This window comes from Anser brachyrhynchus (genome assembly GCF_964034855.1).
Source record: "Anser brachyrhynchus genome assembly, chromosome: 16".
NCBI classification, from domain to species: Eukaryota; Metazoa; Chordata; class Aves; order Anseriformes; family Anatidae; genus Anser; species Anser brachyrhynchus.
The window spans coordinates 10,546,857-10,572,606 of record NC_137734.1 but is presented as its reverse complement, the minus strand read 5'-3'; the positions used below and the strand labels follow the sequence as shown (position 1 = coordinate 10,572,606).

Genomic DNA, 25,750 nt, shown 5'->3' with positions numbered 1-25,750 from the left:
AAAAGTGTTGTTAATAGAGCTCAGGCTGCAAGAAATCAAGGCCCGGAGGTCTCGGTGGAAACCAGGGAAGGCATGGAGAATTGTTCCTGTAGCACAGCAAGAAATTAGTCGGCCTCTTCCCCAGCAGCAGACCTTTCTGTGCTGTTAAGCTTGACCAGCGTGGCTTGGAGAGGACGCGGCCTCGAAAGCTGTAGTTCCAGGACTGACTGCAGTGAATCCCACCTGCAGGAACCTCTTGAGGAGCGGGCAAAATTGCTCCCTGATGGCAGGGATCTTTTATTCGATGTGCCTGAGAGGTTGTGGTCTGTAAAACTGGAGCTTGCCTGGCGAGGTGGGGAAGGGAATGGGGGAGGGCTTTGTACATAATTCCCTGCCTATTTTTTATAGCACAGCTTAGGTGGCAGAATTCATGCAGCAGAAGGAACCATACACAAAGGGAGTACAGTGTGTTACAGCACATAAGACAGTACGTCACGGTGCTAAAAATGCTGCAGAGAGCGGAGTGGCCAAGAGAGAGCGGAGCTTGTTGGGAGGCAGAGACGGGAACGCTGCCTGGCTGGGAGGAGATGTGCAGTTGGTGCTGCTAGCTTGATTTTAGGTACTGCGGGGACAGGTGCTCACAAAAGCCTTTCACTGCCAATGTGAAGGCTCCCGCAGCATTCACATCAACTTTGACAAGGCACGGGGCTGTGCGCCCGCTCCCACGACACTACAGTCAGATGTACGTTGCATTAATAATGCCTGATACACACTGTAAATATTTCAAAGGTAGGGGCAATGAATGTTAAATTAACCAGTTGTGCCTTCCTCCGTAGCTGATAGATATCAACTTTGCTTTTGTGTGTGTTAGATGCAATTTAAAAGAGCTTAACATACAATATGGATGAGTGCGATTGTGAGACAGTGCGCTCCTGCTCTCTGAAATTGGACTTCTGATGTCTTTTTCTTTCTGCTCAGATAAAATAACTATTGAATATATTATCATTCTCAGAGGAGACTTTTTTTTTCCCCTTTCTTCTGGATGAAGTACGTCTTGCTGTCCCAGTTTTTAAAGGCAGAACAACTTCCTCGAGCAGGAGACACTGGCTATATAGCAAATGGGTTAATTCGGCCATGCAGGTCAAACCACTGCTGCATATTTAGTTGCATGGCTGTGTTCAGGCAACCTGCTTATTAATTACCTCTTTGTGCACTAAGAGGATGAAAACAAGTCTTTTAGAAAATATTTACAGGAAGAGAACAATGCTCTCTGAACCCCAGAAATGCCCAAACAAATTCCACGTACGTACTAGACGCGGTGGATGGAGCTCCCCTTTTAGGAGCGTATCACTTCTAAAGGCTTGAGCTGATGGCAAACCGGCGGTCGTGTGGACAGCGTGAATACTTCACAAAAAGCAGAAGGCAAAATGTTGTCTTCTGAAAATAGCAGTTCCCTGGGGGCGCCGGGGGTGGCTGCGGTGAGGCTGCAGGCTTCACGAGGACCCACCGTGCTGACCCCACAGAGGTGCAGCGCTGCAGGAGTCGGGATCCGCAGGTGTACTGAGAGATAGATGGTAACGGGGCTTGGGGCCAAGGGAGAGGACACAAAGCCACCTCGGAATAGCCCTGTTTGTGCCAGAGCTCCGTGACAGAAGGGCATTGCACCCGTCCTGCGAGGGGAGCTGAACACCTCGCTGTGCCTTCCTTCGGCGCGGACACCGCAGCTGGTACGCGGCCGCCACAGGTTGGGGCAACTGAGAGCAGTCCCAAGTCTTGTAGGAGAGAATTGCGAAGTGTTGTATCGAGGGCGAAAGAAAGGAAGTGTGCTGGCTTCTAACTGACAACTCAAAAAATGGCGTTGAGGACTGCCTGGAAAGAGATTGGGAAGGGAAAAGCAAAGCACAGGGACAAATTGTCCAGGGAGAGTTTTGGAAGAGGTGAAGCAAGCAACTCTCAGGAATGATGCACATGAAGCTGCTCTGGTCTTGAGGCCTGGCTGTGGACTGGGTGACCTCTGCAGGTGCTTTCCTATCGTATTTCGTACGAGTTCTGCAAGGTCTTGACAAGCTGACTGTGCAGACCTTTGCAGCAGAATAACGGTGGTACCTGGCATACGGCATCCCAGAAACAATTTAAAAATGGATTTAGAAAAGAGGTCAGGCAAACTCCACATGGACAAGGGAAGAAATTAATGATACATTTTCCCTGAACGTGTCTGTGCCGATGCACGCTCTGCATGCTAATGTGCAGCGAACAATGGGTGGGGGTGAGGAGGAGGCTGAGCAGAGCCACGTATGCGGGAGGAGAGGAATCGTCACAGGTACTCTGAGCCCTCCTTGTGCTGCTTTCTATTGAAACGAGCACTGTCCTTCTAGTCATTCAAATCCTGATTACAAGCAAATTTAGGGTAGCTAGTTCTCCATCTGAATACACATGAAGAAGAGCAGCCTTGCTGTGACGGAACCAACTGCGGGATGATCTCCACGTGAATTGTGAGTGCAGACCAGGAAATGCTGCCACCTTCAAAGAGCAGAGGAGCAAGCAGCTGGCAAAGAGCCTTTAAGCCACCCCTCAGTTACACTAAAGAGGACAGATTTCATATGCCCTGACCTGCAGCGTGCATCACAGGAGCGCAGTCTTCAGAGACTGCTGTGCAGATTTCCTAAATAATCGGGATTATCGCTGCTGTGTTAAAAAAAAGGGCAGAAAAAAACCAGCTAGGCAATTTCACCTCCAGTCTGAACACACGATTCTTAATATTGTGTGAACACGATTTTGTTTTACACATACACGTGTCACAAAAGAGACAAACTGTTTACGCAGTCACCTTTTTCATCAGGTCGGGAATGAGAATTTGGCGTGCGTTTGGCAGGGGTTGCGTGCGGGCACTGCTTGCGGCTGCCTGGAGCGGGCAGGGCTGGGCTCCCACCTCTGCCTTGCAGCTGCAGCCTTGCAGGCGGTGCTGTGGGATCTTGTCTCCCTCTCGTGGGTGCCCGAATGACTGCAAGGGCAGCGATTGTCCCCTGCTGTCCTGAGGTGTGTCCCCGCTGCCAGTGCTGTGATGCACCCGCAGTAGCTGGCTCACGTTCCTCGCTTGGTCTTTGCAAACGGCTTTTATCCATGCTTCCCAAATGGGTTTTGCGGCTGGTGCTGAGCCTTGGGGGCGCAGCTGGTACCTGTGCAAACAAAATTAATGTTACTGCAATTTTCCGCTGATGCTGCTCGGCACAGACAGCGCTGGTGGGCTCGGAGACCCCAGGATCAACAGCGTCCTGAGCTCTGTTTTGCTGCTGCCCCTGGTTTGCCTCCTCACCTTCCTGCAGGTGCTTGAGCACAACGTGTTGTGCTTGTCCTTGACACCCTGGAGGTGTCCTTTACTTCCCTGTGCCTTCAGGTCAGTAACAAAATCGCATTTACTTAAAAGCAATCCCACAGCAAACCCCATAATCTTTAACTTCATTAAAATCGTTCTCACTCAGCTGGGGCAAAGCAGAGCCCATGAATCATGATTAGCGAAAGCAGAGGGCCAAAGAAGAGACAATTAATTTCTTTCCTGTCCGAAAGGCTGGGCTGCACTCGCTGGGTGGAGGATTTGTGCCCTTTAGACAGCAGGCTGACAAGTGTCACCTGTTAATCTTTTTCGGCGCGCTGCCGTTCGGTTCTGTAGCAGCAGCCCCGCTCCCCAGGGCCTTGCTGTGACAGTTGCTATTTGCAAGTCAGCTGCAAAATGCTCCCTCTTTATTCCTGCAGCTATTTTTAGCGCTTCTCTTTACACTGAAATAAAAAAAAAAGCATCCTTTATTGGTGATAACCAGGTTATAGTAGCATTTTCTGCCCTTAAGGTGGAGCGTTTCGGGAGAAGGAAGGGTGCGGTGTGCCGGGGCGTGCTTTAAGTGACGGGACCCTAAGAGTCCCGTGCTCTCTCTTCTGGGTGGTGGAACAGAAACGTGAAAGGCCTGTCGGGGCCAGCACCTCCTCGTGCAAGGGGGATGATGGCCCTGTCCCGGGGATGCCGAGGGGCACCGCGTCCACCCCAGCAGTGAGCAGAGGAAGCGGTCGGGGCTGGGACAGGCTGGGTGGGTGCAGAAGGGCTTCCCAGGGCCATGCTGGAGGAGCTCTCTTCCCCCCTGCTGCAGCTGTAGAAACAGCAGGTGAGTGGATGGGGAGGGTCTGTCCCACAGACCCCAGGCCCCACCGTAGGCCGCCCCCCTCGCTTCCTCGGTCCAGCTCCTTGCTGAGCACTTGGTGCACGGAGCTCACCGAGCGGGATTTGAGCATCCTAAATTTAGCCGGTGCAGCTCAATGGTTCCTGCTGTTTTCTCTTCACATGCATGCTAAATTTCTGCAGTTATATTTTCCTCTCCCCTCTCCTCTCCAGGGAGAAGCAATAGCTTTCTTGGAGATGGCTTATGATTTTTCCAGACAGAAATTGTTTCCATTCCAGGTTTATTGGCAATACCCAAATAGATGTCCAAGAATCACTAAAAGCCAGGCAGCCTGATGCAGAGCTGGTGTTTCCGAAGCCTAATAAAGCAGGGCTGCAAAAGCCCAGCCTCTGTGCAACAGAAACTGCCGTCCCACCAGCTAACGGCACGATCTATTAAAGAATTAATTCCCTGTATCTTCCTTTCCCAGCCAAACATAACAACACGAGGGAATGTTAATTGTCTAATGTAATACTGAGTGCTGGTAAACACATTGACTGAGGCTGGTAGCCAAACTGCTCGAATCTTTGCCTTGGATTGGGGTTTTAAAGGGGCTTTTGCCATCCCTCTGAGGATCAGCCTCGTGTTAGGAAGCGGCGCAGGAGCTTTGCTTCTCCCAGCTGCTCCTCGCCAGTGGCCGTGGGCAGCCGGGCCGTGCATCTGCAGCATGGCCCTGGTGTCCGGGTAGCAGTGTCCTGCGTCCTGCCCCTCGCTCCAAGTGGCTCTGGCAAGTGCACATCGTTTCGAGGTAGCCCCAAGCCCTCCGACCTGTGTCTGTGCAGAGATAACAGCGGCATTTGTCTCGCTGCGAACACTTCCAGTCGCTGTTGTTCACCTCCAGCCCAGCAGCTCTTGTTCTCTCTGGTGCTTTGTATTTTTTTAACCTTGCTTTTCGCATGCTCCTGCTGTTTTCCTTCGTGCTGGAACACGGTTGATGGAGCTGCAGCATCTGCTGCCCCATTAAGAGGTGCTCTCATTTTATGGCGAGGAGAGGTGTGCTGGTGTGCGGGAGCCTGTGCCATCCTGCCCAAATACCGGCATCAGCCTTCATCACGAATCTCTGCCCTGCAGGTAATGGGAAACGGCCCCATGGGGTCGCTTGGTAAAGTATTTGGAGTCTTCAGGGGGCAGAAAGGCTTCTCCTTGCTCTCCTGCAGTGCGCAGCACTGGGTTTCTGCGGGTGAGCTTCTCCCAGCTGTGTCCCCACCATGGTCACTGGCCGGGTTTCACCTCGCAGCCCTGCCCTTGGGACGGGGAACTCGCGGAGACCCGAGTCTGAGCTGGCTTTGGGCTCCTGCAGCTCTAGGCTTTGCTGCTGGACTCCTCTGTTATCCTGACCCTGGGCGTCTTGTTAATGAGGCCGAGCATCTGTTTTGAGCACGGCACTGAGCATTTCCCTGAGCGCCTGCGAGGTGTCTCGCCAGCTTGTTATTTACGCGCTCGTTCAGGTCACGTACTCCCCGGGGTAGGAGTGAGACCGAAGTTTTGCCCATTTATCTTCCACGAGTTGAAGAGAAGGCAGAAAACATTTACCTTCTGGCTGATAGTCCGTTCATCTCCTGATGAATCGTACGTCTTTCTCTGTCAGATCTCCTGTTTCTCGAACTATTTTAGGTTCTCCAAGCGCAACTTTTCATCCTTTTTTGACCCTCTGTGGATGGCTCAACATGCTCGAGGAACCTCGCTGGTCTCCCTGCAGCAGAGCTCCCTCGTTCCCTCCTTGTATGGGCAAATAGCCGGCCTTACACAGCCTGCCTGGCTGCCTGCTCCCCCTTCCCCTGTTTTCCCCGTCGTGTTTCCCTGCCCCTGCAGATTCAGCAGCCCGGTGTGTGTGCATGGTCTGTCCCCAGTGCACAACAGGTCCAGGATGTCTGCGCTGCGCCTTGTGCTCGGGGTGCTGCTCCTGGGGGCGGCCCCGTTGGGGATGGGGAGATCCAGGCGATGGGGCAGGGACCCTGAACCCATGGGGAGAGAGTCCCGGGCTGCCTCTGCCCTGCAGGACGGACGGTGGCACTGGGGACGCACCCTGTGCCTCCGAGGAGTCGGTGACACTGAGAACAGGCTTAGATATTCTCTGCAATTAGTGCCAATTATAAATCCTGCTGTTTCTGTTGTGTCTCAAAATATCACCTGGGGTGTTCGTGCACACAGTGGATGCAGGGTGAAGAAGCGCTGAATCGAGAGAGGCTTCGGGGAAGTCTGCCCTGCTCAGAGCCCATCCCAAGGCTGTCTGTAGGATGCCAAGGCGCCCTCCTCCCTCGTCCTTTCTGCACAAGGTGGCTCATAAGGAGCTCGAGGGCAGATGCTGAGCTTTGTGCGCCGCCTTCCTCGGGGGAATAAATAAATATCCCCAGCAGGCTGAGACTGGGGCTGCGAGTAGCTAATGAGAGCTGAAATCTCAGCCTGAAATTACTGCTCCTCTGGATGAATGGGGTTTAAAAAAAAGTGTGTTTTTTTTTTTTTAATGTCTTTTAAGCGTAAATGGCTTACAGGGGGGATTCAATGGATCTTTGTGAGCCCGCAGCGCCCGGCCCGCCCCGGAGGCAGGGCTTCTCCCCGACTTCATCGCCAGGGTAAGCTGGAGGGAACATGTGGCCCTCCTCACCCATTCATTTCAAAGAAATGAATTCCTGAAGCAGCGAGCTGGCATTACGTGGGTAATGCCCCCCGCCAGGGGCGTCTGGAGAAGTGCCGGGGGCTGCGCTTTGCTTGGCTTCCCTGTGCAGCAGCTTCCCCGGGGGGCAGCGCGCAAACCCGGCACTGCCGCGGGGGTAACCCCGGCACAAATCTCCTGACGTGTGTTTCAGCGGCTGTGTCACGGGCTGGTTGTGGAAGCAGGTGTGAAAATCACCCAGTGGGTGTGATTCTGGCGTTGAGTGGCAGGAAGTGGGGCTCTGGTCAAGAAATAGGTGCGTTGCTCCGTGTGTCAGAGAGAAATAGAGATTTCTGTCCCAAGGGGATTGCTGTCAGCACCCCTAAACTCCCCTCTGACTACTACTCTAGCTGCGTTGTTTCCTTCCCAAAAATGAAGGTTGGGAAAGGAGAGCTACCAGGAGAGATCCCATAAACCACGCCAGGAAGCTCAGATGATAATGGTACCTGGAAGAGGTGACAGGCTGCGTGAGTCTGAGATGGCAGAGATTTTCCCTTGCAGACAACTCATTAGAGATAAGTATCAGCCGACTGATGACTGCAACCATCACTGCTTTTTCTTTCTTTTTTTTTTTTTTCCTCCACAAGGAAAAGGATTTTAAATGGATCCCGTGTAACAAAACTGCCTTTGAAATCAGTGAACTTTGCAGGGGAAAAGGCTTCTGCAGGTGCCATTCATTTCAAGGATATATTAAGTCAGGCTCTTTAGTTACCAGGTTGCTTTAAAATGCAAATTAACCACTTGCCAAAATCCATTTATTTTGCAGCTTGAATTTCAGTGGAGTCCATCTGGCATCTGCTGGGCAGTTTAGTGACTTCCTGGGGAGCATGGGCCCTGCACAATTTGTTGGGCGTCAGACCTTGGCCACCACCTCGATGGGTAAGGAACACAAAGATCTTACGTTGCTTAAATTGAATCTGGAACAGACCACTCCTACAGCCACCTAATAATGCGTCCAGCAGCTGCTGCTCTACCACTCCTCCGCACTGTTTCTGCGTTAAATCAAGTAAGCTTGGCTGCGAGGTTTTGCTGATTGCTGCTAGTACAGCGTTAGCAGGGGAGCACCAGCCTTATGCTTTCCTCCATCAGAGCTGAAAGGCACAGTCTAAGGAAAACGCAGCTAAAATCCTGAAAATGCATCCTGTGCATCTTTCCGTTTGCTCTCTAAGGCCCATCAGGCTCTATAAAGATTTTCCTATGGTACGACATAATTGCATTTTCCAAAGCAGCCTGCAACTCTAGGTGTTCCAGTTTGGGAGAGAATGGAGGCTAGCTGCCACTGACGAGTATGAGACTGAGTCACCAAAGCCGTGTTAAAGGGCTGAAATTAGAGATTGCTTTTGAAAGTGTGGGTTTGAATCTCTGCAGAGCTTCTGCAGAGTAAAGCAGGAGGAGATCAGGCACTTAGGGCCTACAGTTCCTTACAGCTCATAGTGGGCATGACACAAAGATTGTTAACATTTTATTAGCCCACAAATACATTGTTTTGAAAGTGTTCTATTTTGACGTTTTGGTTTAGGGGATGTGGAAATTGGCTTGCAAGAGCGAAACGGGCAGCTAGAAGTGGATATCATTCAGGCCCGGGGACTGACACCAAAACCCGGCTCCAAAACACTGCCAGGTAGTATGCTTTGACCTCCTAAAACAGCTCACTGAGCTCCAGCCTCCTGCATGCTTGCAAAAAGGAAAATTTTTGATTCTGCTTGGCTTCTGTGGCAATAAGCAGTATTTTTGTTGTACTGAAAATAAGGCTGGCTGGGCAAATCTTTTCACTGCTGTACATGCCTTCTTTGGGACTAAGAGAGACAGAGACGTGACACTCCGTCTTGCCTAAAGTGAGCATGAAGATTTTTTCATATTTGACCATATTTGTTTTTTTTTTTTCAGCTGCTTACATCAAAGCCTACCTGTTAGAGAATGGCGTGTGCATTGCGAAAAAGAAGACAAAAGTGGCCCGCAAATCTTTAGACCCTTTGTACAATCAGGTGTTACTGTTTCCTGAGAGCCCCCAGGGCAAGGTGTTACAGGTAAGATGAGTGGGTTTCAGGTCTGTCTCTTTCTCTCCCACCTGTGCTGGAATACACTAAATCTGGTAAAGAATCTGGATAAATAACATAGATGAGAAAAAGCTAATGCTTTCATGGAACTACATGCACTCTGTCTGAAATTAACAAAAGGAAGAACCTTTTTTCTTTCTCAAACTGTGTATTATTTGATACCCTGCCAGGTAGCATGAATGCTTACCAGGAAAAGGTTTTTGGTTTGTTTTCCAGTTAGGAGATAGGCAGTATCCATAGATGCTGAACAACCTTGCAGCATAGGTTTCTTCTGTGTTTATTTGCATTCAGAGCACTCTGCTTTGGCCATCACCCAGTCACATATCCTACCTATTTCTACCTCTGTTCTTTTCCTGCCATACATTCTCTGCCATACTCATGTTTTCAATCCTGTACATATGTTTCCAGGGCAAAGAGTGAATGCCATTGTTAATTTGTAGCTAAACCATTCCCATCCAACAAACCCTGGCTAAAATCCACTGGAAATACTGATGTAACTAACCTGTGAGTTTCTGTTGCTTACCTCTGCTGGCATACGAGTTGCCAGCTAATCTCAGGATCCTTCTCCGTAGTGAACTTGTCTTCATTTACCTCGATCAGAAGCATTTTCCCCTGTTGCAGGCAGAGTGCATGTTTTTTGGCTGAAATGTGGTAGGGCCTGGCTTGATCTAGGTTTCCTTACCTGCAGCCTTGCTGCCATGTGGATCTTCACCCCGAGTTCTGTGGATCACAGCCACGGTGCTGTCACACAGAAGGTGGAAGCAAGGCAGGCAGCCTGAAGTACCTAAAAATTAGCTCGCGAAAGGAGTGTTGAAGGTGTTAAGAACTATGGATTTTATCCTCAACAAGGATGGGAAGCTGGGTGTGAAGCGTAACATTAGTCTTCATTTCAGAGATGTGAGCAGCATTTTCCAGATAGGGTGTCCAAGGAGCATCCATGGTCAGCTCGGGGTGGCGTGAGCTGGCAGAGCCCAGCTGCTCCTGGAAAAAGTCCCCCGGGTTATCCAATGCTGTGTCTCCCAGGCCACCATTTCACCTTCCACCACTTAACCATGGCAGAGAGGGTTCTCACGAGTCTTTGCCTTCATCTTATTTTATCAATAGACCTTTGTAATCGGACAGTGAGAAATGCCTCTGCCCTGCTTTGCCACTCAGTCGGAAAGCCTGCTGCCTTCCAACAGGCTGAGGCACAGCAGAAACCAAAAAGCAGGCACTAAATGTCAGTATATGGTCCTCTGTGAGCCTCTCACGCAGTATCCTGGCCATGTCCTTGCCTTGGCAGCAGCCCCGGTGCAGAAGGGCAGCCCTGCTGCAAAGAGGGTTGGAGTTGTGCCTGCCTCTTTGCAGCTCTGCTGTCCTGTGCCCTGCTCCGTTTGTGGTTTTCAGTTTGTCTTAAAGACCCCTTGCAATGTCTGATTGCAACTTGCAATGTCTCGTTGGAACTTACTCAAAGAGAATAAAATTAGGAGCCTGGCTCTCTGCCAGTCGCTGTGCCACCAACCCAGCTTTCTGCGGTGTTTTGCTCCATCCCGTGCTGACATAAACATTGACATTCGATGTCTCTCCTACCTCGTTTTACAGAAAGCTCTAATGTTCTGGTTATTCGGAGCCTAGGGAAAGAAGCTGTCAGGATTAGCCAGAGATCACTAGTCACCATCATAACCCATCGTCCTCATCCTCTCGTCTTCAGAACATGAACTCGCTCTGGAGTCAGTCGTCACCTTTGTCTTGAGCCACGTAGGGCCACTCGGCCACATGCAGCCCTCCAGCATGCCTAAGCCCATGACCCTCACTACATCTGTGCCACCCACTGGTCTCCATCGTGTCGTAAGTGTGATTCAGCTTTCCCTGCTCGGCTGCCAGCTCTCTCATTAGACCTTCCTCTGCGTCTCCGAGCCTTTCTCGGCAGGCTGTTCTGCTCTCCCCGCATGCCGCCCCGTGTGTGCCCCTTACGTCACCAGTCCCGCTTGCCAGCGCTCGGCTCCTGCCCTTTCTCCAGGTGAGTAACCGTGTCTCGTGGCCATCTGCCACGCACCACGAGGCCTGAGTGCGGACGTTAAGACACAGACTTTTCCTCAAACGTTTGGCTCTTGGCCCAGGCTATTGCCCCACTTTTTTTTTGTCAGGTTATTTTTCCAGACCAGGAGCCCTTCCTTCCCTTTTCCCACGTTGTGCACGCACTTCCCTGTCCAGCAGTTAGAGCAGAAGAAGAGTGTTTCATCCACGCATGCGTTCACCTCTTTTTCGTGGGGAAAAAAAAGTCTGGTAACGTTCAGATTTGTAAAGCCGTGCTTAAAACAAAGGTAAAACCATCAGCCAGAGCTTCACGTCACCAACAGCGTAGCGTATGCCTGTGTATTCCTGCTGTAGTGTAAAACTTTCTGCTCTTCCCAGACTCTAGTAAAGCCCAAGGAGGTTGGATAAACAGGATGCACAGAGATCCCTCTGATCCCTCTGATCAGATTGCTGCTTCCCAAGCAGGTGTACAGGTCTGAGGATTAATTGCGCTTCCCCCCTCTTGTTTCTCAGGTGATAGTCTGGGGAAACTACGGACGCATGGAGCGCAAGCACTTCATGGGAGTCGCCAGGGTCCTCCTGGAAGAACTGGATTTGTCAACTTTAGCAATTGGCTGGTACAAGCTCTTCCCAACCTCCTCGATGGTAGATCCCACTACGGGCCCGCTCCTGCGTCAGTCCTCACAGCTTTCCCTGGAGAGCACAGTGGGACCCTGCTGTGACAGGTCTTAGTGAGTAAGGAAGGGGGAACTGCTTTTGTTTTTTAAACATGCTGTCAAGGTTTTGTTTGCTGGAACTCTGACCTCAAGCGCAATGCATGTTCAATCAGTTCTCGTGGAGCTGGAAGAGGAGGATAAACCAGTGACCTTAGACAGAAGACGAGGGGGAGGGCGCTGTACCCTCTCCGTCCGGGGAGGAGGTGCCATGGGGCATGAGTCCTAGTTGTCAAATTAGACATACACCTCTTGTTTCACTTCTCTCGCTGTCATTCTTGGACCCTTGTTTCAGATCAGTATTAACCCTGGAAAGTTGCAGCATTTGAAAGTGTATGGGGGGCGTAAGGAAGGTATTTTGCTTAACTGTGCATCTTACAGATTTCTTAGGTTCTTTCTCATAGTACCTGAAAAATTCAGAGGCCAATTTCTGACCTAAAATGAGCAGGAGTAGAAAGTTTGAGAGGAAGCATTAGTTTTTTTCTGAGATCTTTCTTCTTCAAAGAAAGAAGAAGAAAGAAACCTGCAACCCTTAAGTACCAATTCCACATCAGTGAATCACGTTAACTGTAACGCTGTCGTTGCTGTGTTTTCAAACTGTGCCAAATTACCAGCAAGTGTCTTTGCCGCGTTAACTTGTCTACCACTGCTGATGAAGCATACTTGGTGGGAGAATAAGCGCCTACTTAGACCAGACAGTTTGAACAGAGTTCGAGTTTAGCAGTCTAATTAGCTGCAATTTTGCTCAGTAAAAAAGCACTGTAAGTGGGAGCTGAACGTCAGACTTGCTGCTTAAGATAGGCTTTACACTGACTCCCTTGTTGCTGTGCATCCTTCAGCCACAATGTGTTCTCTCTCCTGCTTTTCTTTCATCTCCTTTGTGCTGGTACGTATCTGCTGGAGATGCTGCCCTTCCTGTTGTGCTATTGACTGACCTGAAACAGGACTGTTTTATTCTGCCACGGGAGAGGAGATTGAGATTTCTGGGGGTGCAGAAGAAAGAAACCTCAGGCTGTCATCTGACAAGAAGGTGCTGGAGGGCACACGGTCTTCCTTGAGGAAAGAAAGTCGCTGCAGGCAGTCTCTGTAATACACAGGCATTGTCAAGTGTCCTGAGAGAGGAGATGCTGTCCCCAGAGTATGGAGCGGTAGTGGGTGAGGAGTCTGAAGAGCCGGTGGTCACAGCATGTATATTCTGTTAATTTAAGTGCAACGCTAGCTGTAAAAGAGTCTCGTAGGTGAACCCAGTAAAGCACATTCTCTGAGCTGCTGAGTTACAGCAGCTGTCGTCAGCAGTCACATGCTGCAGTAAGGCATGCTAGATCCTTCAGACAAGTAAAAACTTCTATTTGAAAACACTTATTAGCCAAAATAATGGAGAATCTCCAACAATTTCCCGTTAAAAGGCCCTTTCTGGCTAGATTTTCTCATAGTCTTAATGAGGATTTGATGGCTGCGGTCTCAAAATGAGCTTTGGGAGATGTTTGACTTTGTGATTTAATAGTGAAGGTCCCGTGTCATGTTCAGGAGGGAGCAGATTCTTGGCCTGTCGTTGAGGAATACTGAACATTTATTTCTGCATGCGGACCTTGGCTTCGTTAGAATAAAAGCATGAGTGTAGAGTGGATGGTAAAAGCAGTTGCTTTTGGTCCAAGCTTGTCTATGGCATTTTACATTATTTTGAGTTAAATTACAAGATAGATGCAAAAATAATAGGCCTTACCTTAATGTCTGTAAAAATGATATAATTATAAAGGAGAAGGAAGGAGGAGAAGGGACATAGAATTAATAGGTTTTTGAGTCTTAAGTGGCAAAAGCCTCAGCGTTTCAGATAAATCTCTTAATTTCCTTGATCAAATATGTCTCTGGCCTCTCACTAATTATTTTTTCTAATCGTATTAGACAATTTCTATATATTAGATGAAGAAAGTTTGTTGCATGCTGATCAAACTATGTTGTGGCTCTCTTATTTAAAAAAAAAAAAAGCACATTTACTGTAATTTAAGTCAGCATCCTTTCCTCTTGGTATGTAGTGAGTTCTAGGCAATATTGTACAATATGTGTATGAACTAGAATAGATTAGGTAGATTTAGTGGTCTGTAGCACTGGATCTTTTAATAACTATGTCTTTAAAAGGACCGTGGGGAGCTCCGGGTACATTCCAAACCTGGTAACTGAGTAACAGGGCTTCTGTCTTAAGGAATGCCGAAAACTTCATATTGGCAATCGTTTGGACATTATCTACCAGTAACAGCTAGTTAGTCATGTTTTTCCTGGGTCCAGTGAGATGAATGCAACATTTTTGCAGTCTTTCTTGGGGAGTAGGAGACTATATATGCCAAAAAAATGACTTTATTTAATGACCCCATTGAAAAGCTCAGTTCCTCCATGCCTGGCAAATGTAACGTGTCTCTGTATGTCATCCCTCTAAAAGCTCTGCAAGCTCAAAGACGATTGGTTTCATTAAAATAGGACTACTTCCCATCGAGGACTATCTTCCGTATGTTTTTAATCATGCTGAAAGTTCACTGTCAGGGTAAAACAAAGTTATGCTTCCACTTGTGTTATTTTGATTAACATCTCAGGTTCTGAGTTTGGAGGCAGTTTTAGCAGTCTGCTCTGGACAGTTTTCTTCTGCATTTTTTCCATGGTTGACCGTAGTCCAGTGATTCTCGCTTTTGTTTCGAGTCACTTCCAAGTCCTGTTTCTCCGCAGTAAGTGAACGTTACAATCCCTGGCTACCATGCACAGCACAGTCATGCGAACTGGCAAGTCCAGAAATAAACCGAACAGACTCAACAAAACCAACAGCCCTTCGTAAACCGACACGCTCACAGGAGCCCTTTTCAGAGTGCCCATGGGGCGCAGAGTCTGGGCTCAGTAAAGTTGCACAGTACTGCCCAGCCTAAATTCTTGCTTCACTCATGCCCACAATTCCTGAGCTGACCAAGGCATGTTGTGGTTTAAAAAAATAAAGGTCTTCTAGTTATCCATCAGTTTAAAGACCCCCAGTGTAGCATCCAAGGCAAGTCTTAGGCTTGGGATAGCTTATTGTCGTAAAACAGAAGCTTTTTTTCCCCTCAAATTTGACTTGCCAGTTTCTGTCTAAGGTGGTGTAATGTGATAGTTGTGATTATCAGTGTGGTTGTGTAAAAAGTAGCAGCTTGCTAGGATGGTGAGCAGCTGAAAACTAAACTTTGGTCCCCTTTAGAAGTCCTGACTGAGTTTTTCTCCTGTGTCTGAGTCTAGCTGTTAATTATAATCAGGGACCGGGGGAGAGAGGGAGAGCAGGAGACTTAAAAAAACCAACCAACCAACCAAAAACAATTAAACGTGAGAATATTTTTGGTCTGTGAGTGGTGATGAGGGATGAGACTGAGGAGAGATGAATATCTGCCCGGCTCAAGGTTGGTTGCCTGATCCTTGTGCACGAAATACTACATTTTAATAGTAACGGGAAGGGTGCTTGCAGAAAAAAAAAAAATTGAGAGCTGGTCCCTAAATGTTTCCTGCATTCCTGTTACTATGGAAAACGAGGAAATCCTGATGCTGAGAGCATCTCAGAGAGCAGTGATCTCTCCCCAGTGTCCCCCCGTGCACCTTGTGGTCTGAGCAGAAAGCAGCCGTGACCGCAGTTAGCCCGGGTTTGTTCAGGTACAAATGCGGTGTTCTCCTGGTGTCGCTTTCCCTTTGCCCCAACACAGCTGGGATGCCACAGAGACAACACGAGGTCCTCACTCTGCAATTAAATCCACGGGTCCTCATCCTGCGGCCAAACCCACGTGGGCAGGCTGCTGTGCCTCCTTTGCACCGCGTGCGGGCGTCCGCCTCCGCACGGCCACGGCAGGGTAGGGGCCGGGGGACGTCGCTGTTCTGCCATGCACATCCCTGGCGCTTGGCCATGGATTGTTTAGACGAATATTGCAGATTTGTTTGCTTTGAACAATGATATATATTTAATGCTTCTAGCTACTGGATCCTTTATCAATGTACTGTTCTAAATTGCAGGTCTTCTGGAGTCAGAATATCACAAGCTCCTGTAGAGGAGCTGTTTTTAAGGTGTTGAGGCAGTTAACAGAATCTCAACCTAAGCATGTTTAGCAATGTTTAGACAGCAAGACAACTTTTTTATGAAACTCATTTTAAGTTAGTTTATTACATGCTGTTAGTAATATTTTAAAGCAGGAAAAATATTTTTCTTTAAAGACCAAATGATGTATGTTTTTTAACGGATAGCATAATTTAGTGTTTTCAAAAATGTTTAATGTTCTCGGTATGGAGTTTACTCATTCTTTTGATTTCTGTGTTCCTTGTTATATTTTATCAACTTTTTTTCCAAAAGAAAAGAGGCATATGTAAATAAACAACAGAAAAGAGTCCTATAGGAAATTCAGTTCAAACTGACCATAAAATTATTAGTAAATATTTGTCACTGTTCATTAAATCTCAGCTACTATTCAAGCCTTTGTTGAAAAAAAAAATTGATGTTGTATTTTCAAGATGAAAACAACTTAGCTAGTTTTGTCATAATCCTGTACTCTGTATAAAAATCTTTTTATAAAGAAAGTCTAATAGGCTAACAAGCAATAATATATTCCATTTGGTGTGCACAGATTGTGACTTGCAGGCTGTAGTACATATTGTTGATACAGTTTATAATTGTCTTCAATCTTAATTCCATCACTTTTGAAAAAGATCTGTATTAACTTTGGTTGTAAAAAGGAAGATTGGGCTGTTGCCTTGTAAGAAATATCCATCGCGTAGACTTCGCTGTGAGTTTGTGTGCCCATCGACATGAAATCTCTCCTAGGTGAAGAACGAAGCAGCTGTAGGTGACTTCATACTACAGAGTTAAAAAATCCTTTCGATATGAACTCGATGACTGTTTCAAGCACCCTGTTTTTCTTAGGCTATTTAGTATTTGTAACTCAATGCGAATGGTTCCCACTGCCACTGTAGCCCTGATTAAGCAAAAAAAGCCTTTGCACTCTGGGGCCACACAGCTCTGCCCAGTAGCTGCCTGTTTTCCTCGAGATGGCAGGGGCAAGCTAACGGGAGTTTTTTTCAGAGCAGCAGATTGAGCTGCTCTTCTTTAAAGGCTTCGTGGGTTGTTTTGTCCATTTCATAGATGGTATTTGTCCATTTTGTTAGAAAATTCCACCCAAGGCAGAGAAAGGTTGCACCTTCGCAGAGGCTCGGGGGGACGGCCATGTGAGATGGGAGCAGGCTGTTCTGTGCCAGTCTTCAGGTAACGCTGGGCTCGTCTACAGATTTTTCCAAAGTGGCAGGATCAGGATATTGGATTTTAAGGCAGCTCTATCATTGATGAAGTGCATAAAATAAAAGAGCTTCAAACCAGCATCCCTGTCCATTGCCTGTGGGTTCCTCGCAGCGTTTCCCGTAGGAAAAATCCCCGCCTCGTGCTCAAGGCGGCCAGCCACGCAGACAGCGGTCACCGGCCCAGTGGTGGTGGAAGCCCAGAGGAGTGATGGAATAGTTCCCAGTCATTTGTGAAGTGCTTGGAGAACAAAAAGAGGCGTGTAAATGCAAAGTGCCAGCAGCAGCCCAGGAAAACAAGCAGACCTTAAAGCACCTTTAGTAATGCAGAGGGAAGCACGGAGACCTGGGGCAAGCACCTGAAGCCAAATTGCAGCTCCCCAATTTGAGCCAAACATTTAGAAAAGAGGTCAATCTTTGAAATCCTTTCCACGTGCACCGCACGCCCAAAGCGTGTTCTAGTGGTGTCCCCACGTGTGTGCAGCCAGAACTGCCCCTGCCTGCAGGACACGCTTGTGACCCCTGCATGGCAGAGACCCCGAGCTGCGCTATGCCCTGCTGCGCCCCGCCTGGCTCTGGGGCCTTCCTGGCTGCCAAATGCGTCCCAGCACCAGTCAGTCAATGTGGTAGGTCCCCTGGGAATTTGTCAGCAGTTCGGCATTCTCTAAATGTGGCTAACAAGTCTTAACCTCGTGCTGCCAGACTCCTCTCAGTGACTCCGAGTCCATGCCGAGCCCCCGCTGCTCACCACGCGGCAGCATCAGGCTCTGCCGGGCGCCTCCAGCGGTGCCAGCACCCCTCTGCCCTCCCTTCCCTTCGGTAGCTGCTCCCATCCTCGGTGGGGCAGAGGAACAGGGGACAGTTCCTTGTGTAGCATTTGGGCCTTTGCACTTTAGCAGCTGAAACTGAGACAGAGCCAGCACCAGCCCTTTACAGAGCACCAGCAAACAGAGGCTGAGACCGAACACTTTTCCGTTCATAACTTTCCAGAAACTAAAACGCAACCAAAGCGATGTTGTTAAACCCCTCTCTGCTGGGCCAGCGTAAAGGCAGCCTTTTCATTTATGCAGCACGCTGGGCACCTCGCTTGGGCTTGAGACCCCTGGCTCGGGAAGGAGAGGGCTTTGCCTTGCAGGAAGGACACAGCCCAGGGGCAGCAGCGAGCTCTGCTTGCTGAGCAGGGACATGGGCAGAAGAGGGAGGAATCGAGGCACACCTGCTGCTGAAGCCCACGTGCTTTTCCAGTGGCTTGTTTTTAAGCTACCCGGGCACCACAAGCTCAGGTAGCTGCCCCCTGAGGGCTCCAGGTCCCCCTAAACACAGCCCGGGTCTTTTAAATCTTGCAGCAGGTTTTTTCTAGGGCTGTGGTTCCTTACCCAGCGCTGCTCTCTGGTCTCTGCTTTGTGATTCCATCCCCTGGACCTCGAGCTGCTTTGGGCTTTCTTTGGAGCCAGGAAGAGCGAATCCACGGTGCGTTCCCTCAGCCTCACCGTGCTGGGCTTGCCTCCCTGCTTCAGGTGGGAAGGACGTGCTGGGGGCGCAGCGCCTCCCCCCGAGACCCCTGACATAGCACTGCCATGGCCTGCCGCCCGCCTGGGATCCGGGTGTCCCGGCTGCGTTTCAGACCGGGGGGGTCCTTCCGTGCCGTGCTTGGTTGGAGCTGGGGGTCAAACGCGTGCCACGCCGTGCAGGCGGCCAGGAGAAAGCAGGGACAGGCAGGAGCCTCCCTCTGCTTTGTGCTGCCCCCGCTGCCCCCTACATGGCTCCCCCCACCCCTCAACCCGAGGCCTTACTCCAGCCCGCGGGGACGAGGCTGCCCGCAGCCGAGCCGGCCGTGCCGCGGGGAGCCCGGGGCGCTGCTGCAGAGCTGGCCTCTGCTCGGGGCCGGGGCTGCTTCCACAGGGCCCAACCTTTGTGCTTCGTTAAGTGCTCCACAAACCCATCGCTTACAGGGCGCTGAGCGGTTGCTGCCTCTTCCTTTCGCCTTTCTGTAGGAGCAGGGGCGGCTGATCCGCTCTCTGGGGGCTCTGTAACCCACTCCAAAAACTTTTGGAGGTTTTTTAACGCTGTCTGCTGAGATCTGATCTTATGGGGCTGGAGGAACACAGGCGATGGAGCCAGGCAGCCTGCTTGCCCCACGTCTCCCGTGCCCGGTGGCTTGCGAGGTGCGTGGGCTGCCTTGGGTGGAAGCGTTGGGCGCAGTCCCCGAAGCGCGGCGTGCCGCGCCTGTGGCCGGAGAGGGTTCTGCTGTACTTTTTCCCTGTCTGTAGGTTTTATTCAGACAATATGTAACGATCGAGTGATTTACAATTCAGTGTTAAGCTAATGAAAACGTTGATAATGGTGACAATAAAAACCTTTTTTTTTTTTCCTACGGTGTGTTGGAGCTGTTTCATGGAGTGTCTCTGCATTCTGCTGCCACCAGGATTGTCTTTAACCCCAAACGTCAGCTTTGTGAGGGATGTGGGTTCAGGGGAGCCTGGGGACCCCCGAGGAAGTGCAGGTGCCGCCGGGTCCAGGGGGGCCCAAGCTGTGAGCCTGCAGGAGGGGAGGGCCTGAGGGCACTGCTTGGATGCATGGGGCCCCCCAGGGAACCGACACAAGCCTGTTTCCCATGGGAACTGTGAAGCATTGCGGAGTCCCAGTTTCCTGAGAATTTCCTAAAGGTTTTCTCATGCCTTCAAATCCCTCTGCAGGTCAGCAGGGGCAGGACTTAGGGGCAGGACAGCTCGCACCCACCCTCCTGCTGCAGCCACGGGGCCCTGCTTGCCCTGAGGGCAATGAGGGAGGAAGAGGAGGAGGAGGATTCCTCCAGCCTGGCGCAGGGGGATTTGAATGGCATCTCCCACCCTCAGACCATCTCCAGCTTCCAAAAGCAGGATGGGCTCAGGCAGTCACTAAGCAACCGGTGACCTTCCCAGCGCAGCCTGGCAGCTCAGGCTGCGTGAAGGCAGCGATAAAAGCGAGCAGGAGCCCTGCTTTCTGCGCTCTCAGCTCGTCACCAGCTCCATCCTCGGCACGAGACGAGCTCCATGGTGCAACCATCACGCTGCAAGCCCCAGCGCCCCGACGGCCTTTCCCTTTGCATCGTCCTGCAGCGGGTTCTGCAGCTCACGGGCACGGAGCCGTTGAGCACACGGGTCTGCCCTGATCCCCGGGGAGAGGGAGAGCCTGGCTCAGCCTCTGCGTTGTTTGCTCTCCCGCTTCCAGCTCCAGCGGGGCTGGCTGTCACCGGGTGTTTCACTGCCCTGCTCTCCTGCCAGCTGCTCGGGCAGGCGGCGCTCCTGCCCGTCCTGGTGTTGCCTGCTTGGATCTCCTGATGCAGAGCTCAAACCTGAACTGTTCAGAGCCGGGAACAAGAACGTCCCAGATGTCACCAGCCTGCGCAGCTTTGGGGCGATCGCTGGGGAGCCTGAGCACTAGGAAAGGTTGGGAATGTGAAGGTCACCAGCCGGGGGGGGTAGAGGAGCCCAGGGTGTCCCTGTGCAGGGGCAAAGCCACCACCCCACATTGGGCGAGGAGCTCCAGCCTGGGACAGCCACACAGCCCCCAGCTCCCTTGGGTGCCCAAATCCCCCGCACACATCCACAGGGATGTCCCTGCACACACACGTGTCTGTGGTGGGGTGCGGGGAGCCAGGCAGTGGGCTCGGGCACGCCTGGTCCCGCTCGTGACAAGGATCCGACCACCACCAGCTGGATTCACCTTTTATTAAACTTCCCAGAACAAAAGGAGGAGAGAGCAAAGCCTGCCCCGGAGCCTTCCCAACGCCGGTGCCCTGCACGCCTTCCCCACCAGCAGGAAAACAGAGAGGAAAATTGCATCGGAGGGGGTTTTAGGTAGAACTAAGAGTGAAAATGTCTCTTTATTGGGGGGGAAAAAGTGAAATGGAGCTGGTCCCACTGCCAGAGCCCAGTCCTGCTCCTGCAGATGAGGCAGGGTGGGCACAGGGCATGGAGGCACCAGCTGGGAGCAGCCTCCCCATTAGGGATTTTTGCTAATGATCTAATTAGGGCCAAACCCTTTGCAGGTGGTCTGGGGAGGTGCTCCCTGGGGCCAAGCCCTTAGCACAGCCCAGGCTCATTGCAGGGGGCTGTGGTTTGGCTGCAGTCCCTCCTGCCCAAGCTGTGCCCACGAGCAGGATGCTGCCGCCCAGCAGAGCCCAGAGGACCCCTGGCAGGAGGTGGGCAAGCAGGAGAGTGCCTGGGGCTCAGCTTGAGGGTCTCCGGCCACCCCGAGCCAGCCGTCCCCATGTGCTGAGCCGGAGGGAGGGCTGCAGCCCACCCCATATCACTGTCCCGGCCACGAGCCCACTGCGTGGCACCGCCTCGCCTGCGCCCGGGGCTGGGAGCGGCTTGCAGGAGACCCCCAGCCCTGCAGGGCTCACCCACACGGGCTTCATCCACGCGCTCACAGCAAGCCTAACGCAGCCTGTATTGCTGGGCAGGGTGGGTGAGGAGGAGGAGAAGGAGGAAGAAGACAGCAATAACTTAATTTTGGGAGCAGGGAGGCAGGAAAGCAAACCTACAGCCCGCTGGTTTAACATCACGGGGCCTCTTGCCAGACCCAAACGCTCGAGCCCACTTGGGAGGGAAGAGCAAAGACAACGGTGTGTGATCCCCTGCCAGAGGACGGATCGTTTATCTCCTGGGCCTCGGGCTGCCAGCTGCGAGGGGAGAGCAGAAACGAGGGCGCTAGTTGGGACCTGACGCCTCAGTTAATCGTTTGCCAAAGCAGGGCCCGAGCCCGCTCCTAGATGGATTTCCTCCGCGGCCGCAGGCGCTGCCGGCACCGGGGGCTGCCGGATGACAACGTGCTCGCCGGGGAGGAGCCGGTCTGGCCCCGCGTGCTCAGGGACACCTCGTCGATTTTGTAGGAGATGGAGTTGTAGTACACGGGGTTGGTGTGGCAGCTCAGGGTCTCGGGGTGGGAGGGCGCGGGGCTGCCGCACAGCGGGGCTCGGTAGCACAGGCAGGTGCAGAAGGAGGGCACCTTGGCCGAGGAGTTGGCCGAGCGCCGCCGCTGCCTCTCCGCGTCCTCCTGGACCAGCGGGATCAGGTTCAGCTGGCTCGTCCGCTCCTCCGCCGGGAGAAAAATGGCCTTGCTGCCCCGGCCGGCCTCGCCGGGCGGCGGGTGGAGGTTGTTGCGGGCCCTGCGCAGCGAGGCCCTCTCCTCGGCGTCCCGCCGCTCGTCCTCCGAGTTCATGGTGAGGAAGCGCAGCACCACCAGGTTGAGGAAGGCGCCGATGACCGTCAGGCCCACCAGGATGTACATGAAGCTGAAAGCCACGTACGGGGGCTTCTTTTGCAGCGCCTCGTTCTTCTGCAGGGCCACGAAGTCTCCGAAGCCGATGGTGGTCAAGGTTATGAAGCAGTAATAGTAGGCATGGAAGAAAGTCCAGCCCTCGAAGTAAGAGAAGGCCGCCGCCCCGATGCACAGCGTGCCCATGCAGGACAGAAAGCCGACCAGGACCATGTTTTCCATGGAGACGTTGGTTGTCCTCATGCCCAGACACTTCTTCACCTTCTTGAGCAGAAGCCGCACGAGGGTGTTCATGCGCTCGCCCAGGCTCTGGAACATGACGAGGGTCAGGGGGATGCCCAGGATCGCGTAGAACATGCAGAAAACTTTGCCGGCGTCCGTGCCCGGGGCAGCGTGCCCGTAGCCTGCGGAGGGAAGGGGACAGGCAGGCGTCAGGCCCTGGCGGGGGCTCCCCTGGGACCACCAACCACCTCTGCTGAGGGAGCATGGGGAGAAGGGGGGGAAACAGAAAAAGAATCGCAAAGAGCTCTGCAGGGCAACTTCAGATTTACTCCAGCATCGCTAGGAACATGCTAGGACCTGAAGTGCTGCGGGACCTCTGGGAGGGCAGCACCAAAGCCTTTACACCACGGCAGCCCTGCCCCAGGGACGAGGGGGGAGCCTCCCCCACCCTCCTCAAACACCCCCCAGGGATTTAATTTCCCCACCGCTGTGGGGAGATTTCCCAAGTTTGAGCGCTGTGACTCGAGGACACGCACAGTTACGCTGTGAGCCGTAGTGAGCTATTCGCCACGATCCCCCTGACCTCCGCTGATCCCGTGCCCGCCTCGCTTCGTTCTACCAGCCGAACCAAACCCCGCGGCCCCTGACCTAAAGGGATGAGTGAGCAACGCGCTGCGAGGAGCCCGGCAGCGCCGCGCTGCGTGGGGGGATCGGAGGAGGCGTCCAAAGCTTGCTGCTGGGTTTCCATGAGAAACCACCAGGGCTGGAGACGCCTCTCTGAAGGTGCCTGCAGAGCAGCACCAGCGAGCAGCTCGCGAAGAGGGATCCTTCCTGCACTGCTGCCTGGCCTTTGGCAAACAGCTATTTGTGTGGGTTTGTTTGTTTGTTTTTCCTCCAGGTACCCAAGGGACCTTTTGCTGGAAGAACTGGGGAGAAAATGCGCTCTTTTTACTTTTGTTCAAGGCTGTGACTTGGCTTCACCTCTGTCTCCGCTGCCAGCAGATTTCCAGGACTTTTAGGGAAAGCTTTTTAGGGAAAGCGTTAGCGCGCAGTGATGGGAAGAGCAGAGGATGACAAACGCATCGTCCCAGGCTCTGGGCACACCTCCCACTCCAGGAAACTCCTGCAATTGGTAGGGCTGGGAGCTGAGGACAGCGTTACCCTCGGCCACGCTGTGCTCTGAGCCGCAAATGCAAGGGCGGCAGGGAGCGATCGGTCTCTAATTGCTGGGTCTGTGTACAAACCCATGCAATCACAAATGAGCAACTTAATTCCTGGCATGGCACATCTCTCGGAATACAGAGCAGAAAGGCGACTGCAGTGGCAAAAGAAAAAAAAGAAGCAGTCAGATCCCAGCCTAATAACTGAGTGCAATTATCAGGTCCTAGGCTACAAGGTAATACAATGAGAGCAATGAGGAGGTAAAGACAATGATCCAGAAGAGCGGTAAGTGGAAAAACAGCTGTTGTGCCCTGAGAGGCTCCTGAAAGAGCATATGACTGATGCTTTCAAAATGACAAAAGGAATTAGAAAGAGTAAACACAGCTACGTTGATGCTAAAGCTGAGATTCAGAACGCAGCCCGCTGGAGAGGGGGCTGACACGCCAGCCTTTTAAAATATGGCACCTGGGCTGAAGTTATTTATTGCACAGGGCGTGTAACACGCTTCCCAATTGTTTGTCACAGGCGACAGAGGAATCATGTAAACGAAGCTATAACCTGTCGTGGGGTGAGGGGGATTTTCATCGCAGCTGTCCGTCCTGCCCTCCTGCTGGGGCTGACACTCGCCGTGCCCTGGGCGTGCTGCTGTTGGGTGCTGTGTGTGTCCCCAGCGTGTCCCCAGAGCCCTGTCCCTCCCCGGGCAGGCATGCAGAGCCCCTAGACAGGGCTGCTGGGGCACCTGCTGGCTCTCCTCCCCTCATCACACCACTCCTCGTTTGCCCATGCCCTGAAACACAGCGGGTTCAGCTCCCAGATGCGTGTGGCCCCTCTGCGAGGCCGAGCCCCAGCCTGCAGACGAGGACCTGCTGTTAGCTGCTGGCTGTGCAAGGGCAGGATTTGGCCTCAGGGCTCCTGCCCCCGAGGAACATCTGCTGGTTGAGCTCCCAGCCCGAGGAACGACCCGAGCGGGGGTCCCACACCTGCCTGCCCTCGGAGGATGCTCGGGGTGCGTGGATTAATAGAAGTGGGTTAATTAAATGCTGCTAAACACCTATGTGGCTAACCTCAGAGTGAAGGCAATCCTCATTGAATTTAGTGTCATTTCATCGTGAGATAGCAGGCAAACCACATCTGGGCTCTAGTAAGCGTGTCTGCCTGGGGGCTCCATGCAACTCCATTATTCCCCCCAACCCAGCCGAATCCAACCCAACCCAGCTCCCCCCCATCCCCTGTGGGTGCCCACTCCTGCGGAGCCGCTGGGGCTCCCCGGAGCAGCTCCTGCCCAGCCCCACAGCCAGAGTTTGGAGGACCCGGAGCCTCCTGCCCGGCTCCCCAGCCCACCTCGCTGCCTGCAGCCCTCCGGGGGCCCGGCGTGGCTCCCGCCCTCGCACCCTGCCAACTTCTGCAGCCCCGGGACCGGGGGCGCATCGCACCCCGCGGCTCCTGCCCCCGCCGCGCCCCCGGGCTGGGGCCTCCCCCACGGCGGGGGGGCCGGCAGGGACCCCCCCCCCTCCGTGCCAGCCAGGCAGAGCCCCCGACCTGGGGCAGCCGGAGCAGGGGCTGGCTGGAGGGGGAGGCCCCGGCGGGGGATGCGGGGCCGGACGGAGAGGGGGGCACCCCGCGCTCCGGCGCTCACCGATGGTGGTGATGACCGTGATGGCGAAGTAGAAGGAGCCGGCGAACTTCCACTGCCTGCCGGCTCGGTGGGGCTCGGCCTGCAGCACCAGCCGCTCCAGCTCCCGGTAATCGTCGGCGGAGAAGCGGTACTTCCTCCGCAGCTCCCCGCGCTTCTGCTCCAGCAGCCGCTTGCGGCCGCTCTCCGCCTCCGACTCCAGCGCATCGAAGACGGCGGCGCCCACCAGCAGGTAGGAGAAGATGCAGAGGATGAGCGCGGCCGTGCGCAGGTTCTGCCGCTTCATGGCTCAGCCCGGGCTCCGCATGGCCCCGCCGCGGGTCCCCCCCCGCCCCGCTCCCCGCTCCCCGTCCCCGGGCCCCGCCGCCGCGCCCCCGCGCACCGCCCCCTGCGCGCCCCCTGCGCGCCCCCTGCGCGCCCGCCGCCGCCTTGCGCGCCCCCAGCGGCACCTCGGGGTGCCCCCTGCGCGCCCCCCTGCCCGGCCGGGGGGTGCTGGGGGTGCCGGGGGCGCGCAGCGGTGCTGCGGGTGCTCAGGACCTCACCCCCCCCCCCCCGGCTCTCCAGCAGAATTG

General features: G+C 53.0%; 2 protein-coding genes across 2 annotated transcripts in view; one reads left to right on the top strand and one right to left on the bottom strand.

Annotated features, from left to right (window-relative positions):
- Positions 1-19,274, top strand: part of RIMS4 (regulating synaptic membrane exocytosis 4) — a 58,108-nt gene extending 38,834 nt beyond the window's left edge. The window contains exons 3-6 of the mRNA XM_080557669.1: positions 7,604-7,716; positions 8,357-8,458; positions 8,725-8,864; positions 11,424-19,274. Coding sequence (XP_080413795.1) covers positions 7,604-7,716; positions 8,357-8,458; positions 8,725-8,864; positions 11,424-11,642 — 574 coding nt within the window. The 3' untranslated portion in view covers positions 11,643-19,274. The remainder of the gene's footprint in view (positions 1-7,603; positions 7,717-8,356; positions 8,459-8,724; positions 8,865-11,423) is intronic.
- A 1,321-nt stretch (positions 19,275-20,595) lies between these two features.
- KCNK15 (potassium two pore domain channel subfamily K member 15) lies at positions 20,596-25,526 on the bottom strand. Its single transcript, XM_080557662.1, has 2 exons — positions 25,182-25,526; positions 20,596-22,566 (listed from the first exon to the last, which is right to left on the bottom strand). The coding sequence occupies exons 1-2, from the start codon at positions 25,462-25,464 to the stop codon at positions 21,653-21,655; spliced, it is 1,197 nt and encodes a 398-aa protein (XP_080413788.1). The 5' UTR covers positions 25,465-25,526; the 3' UTR covers positions 20,596-21,652.
- Positions 25,527-25,750: the final 224 nt, after the last annotated feature.

Coding starts and splice junctions, on each gene's coding strand:
- KCNK15 (XM_080557662.1), bottom strand. CDS start 25,464: ATGAAGCGGCAGAACCTGCGCACGGCCGCGCTCATCCTCTGCATCTTC. Junction 22,567..25,181: donor CACGGTCATCACCACCATCG/GTGAGCGCCGGA, acceptor TTCCCTCCGCAG/GCTACGGGCACGCTGCCCCG.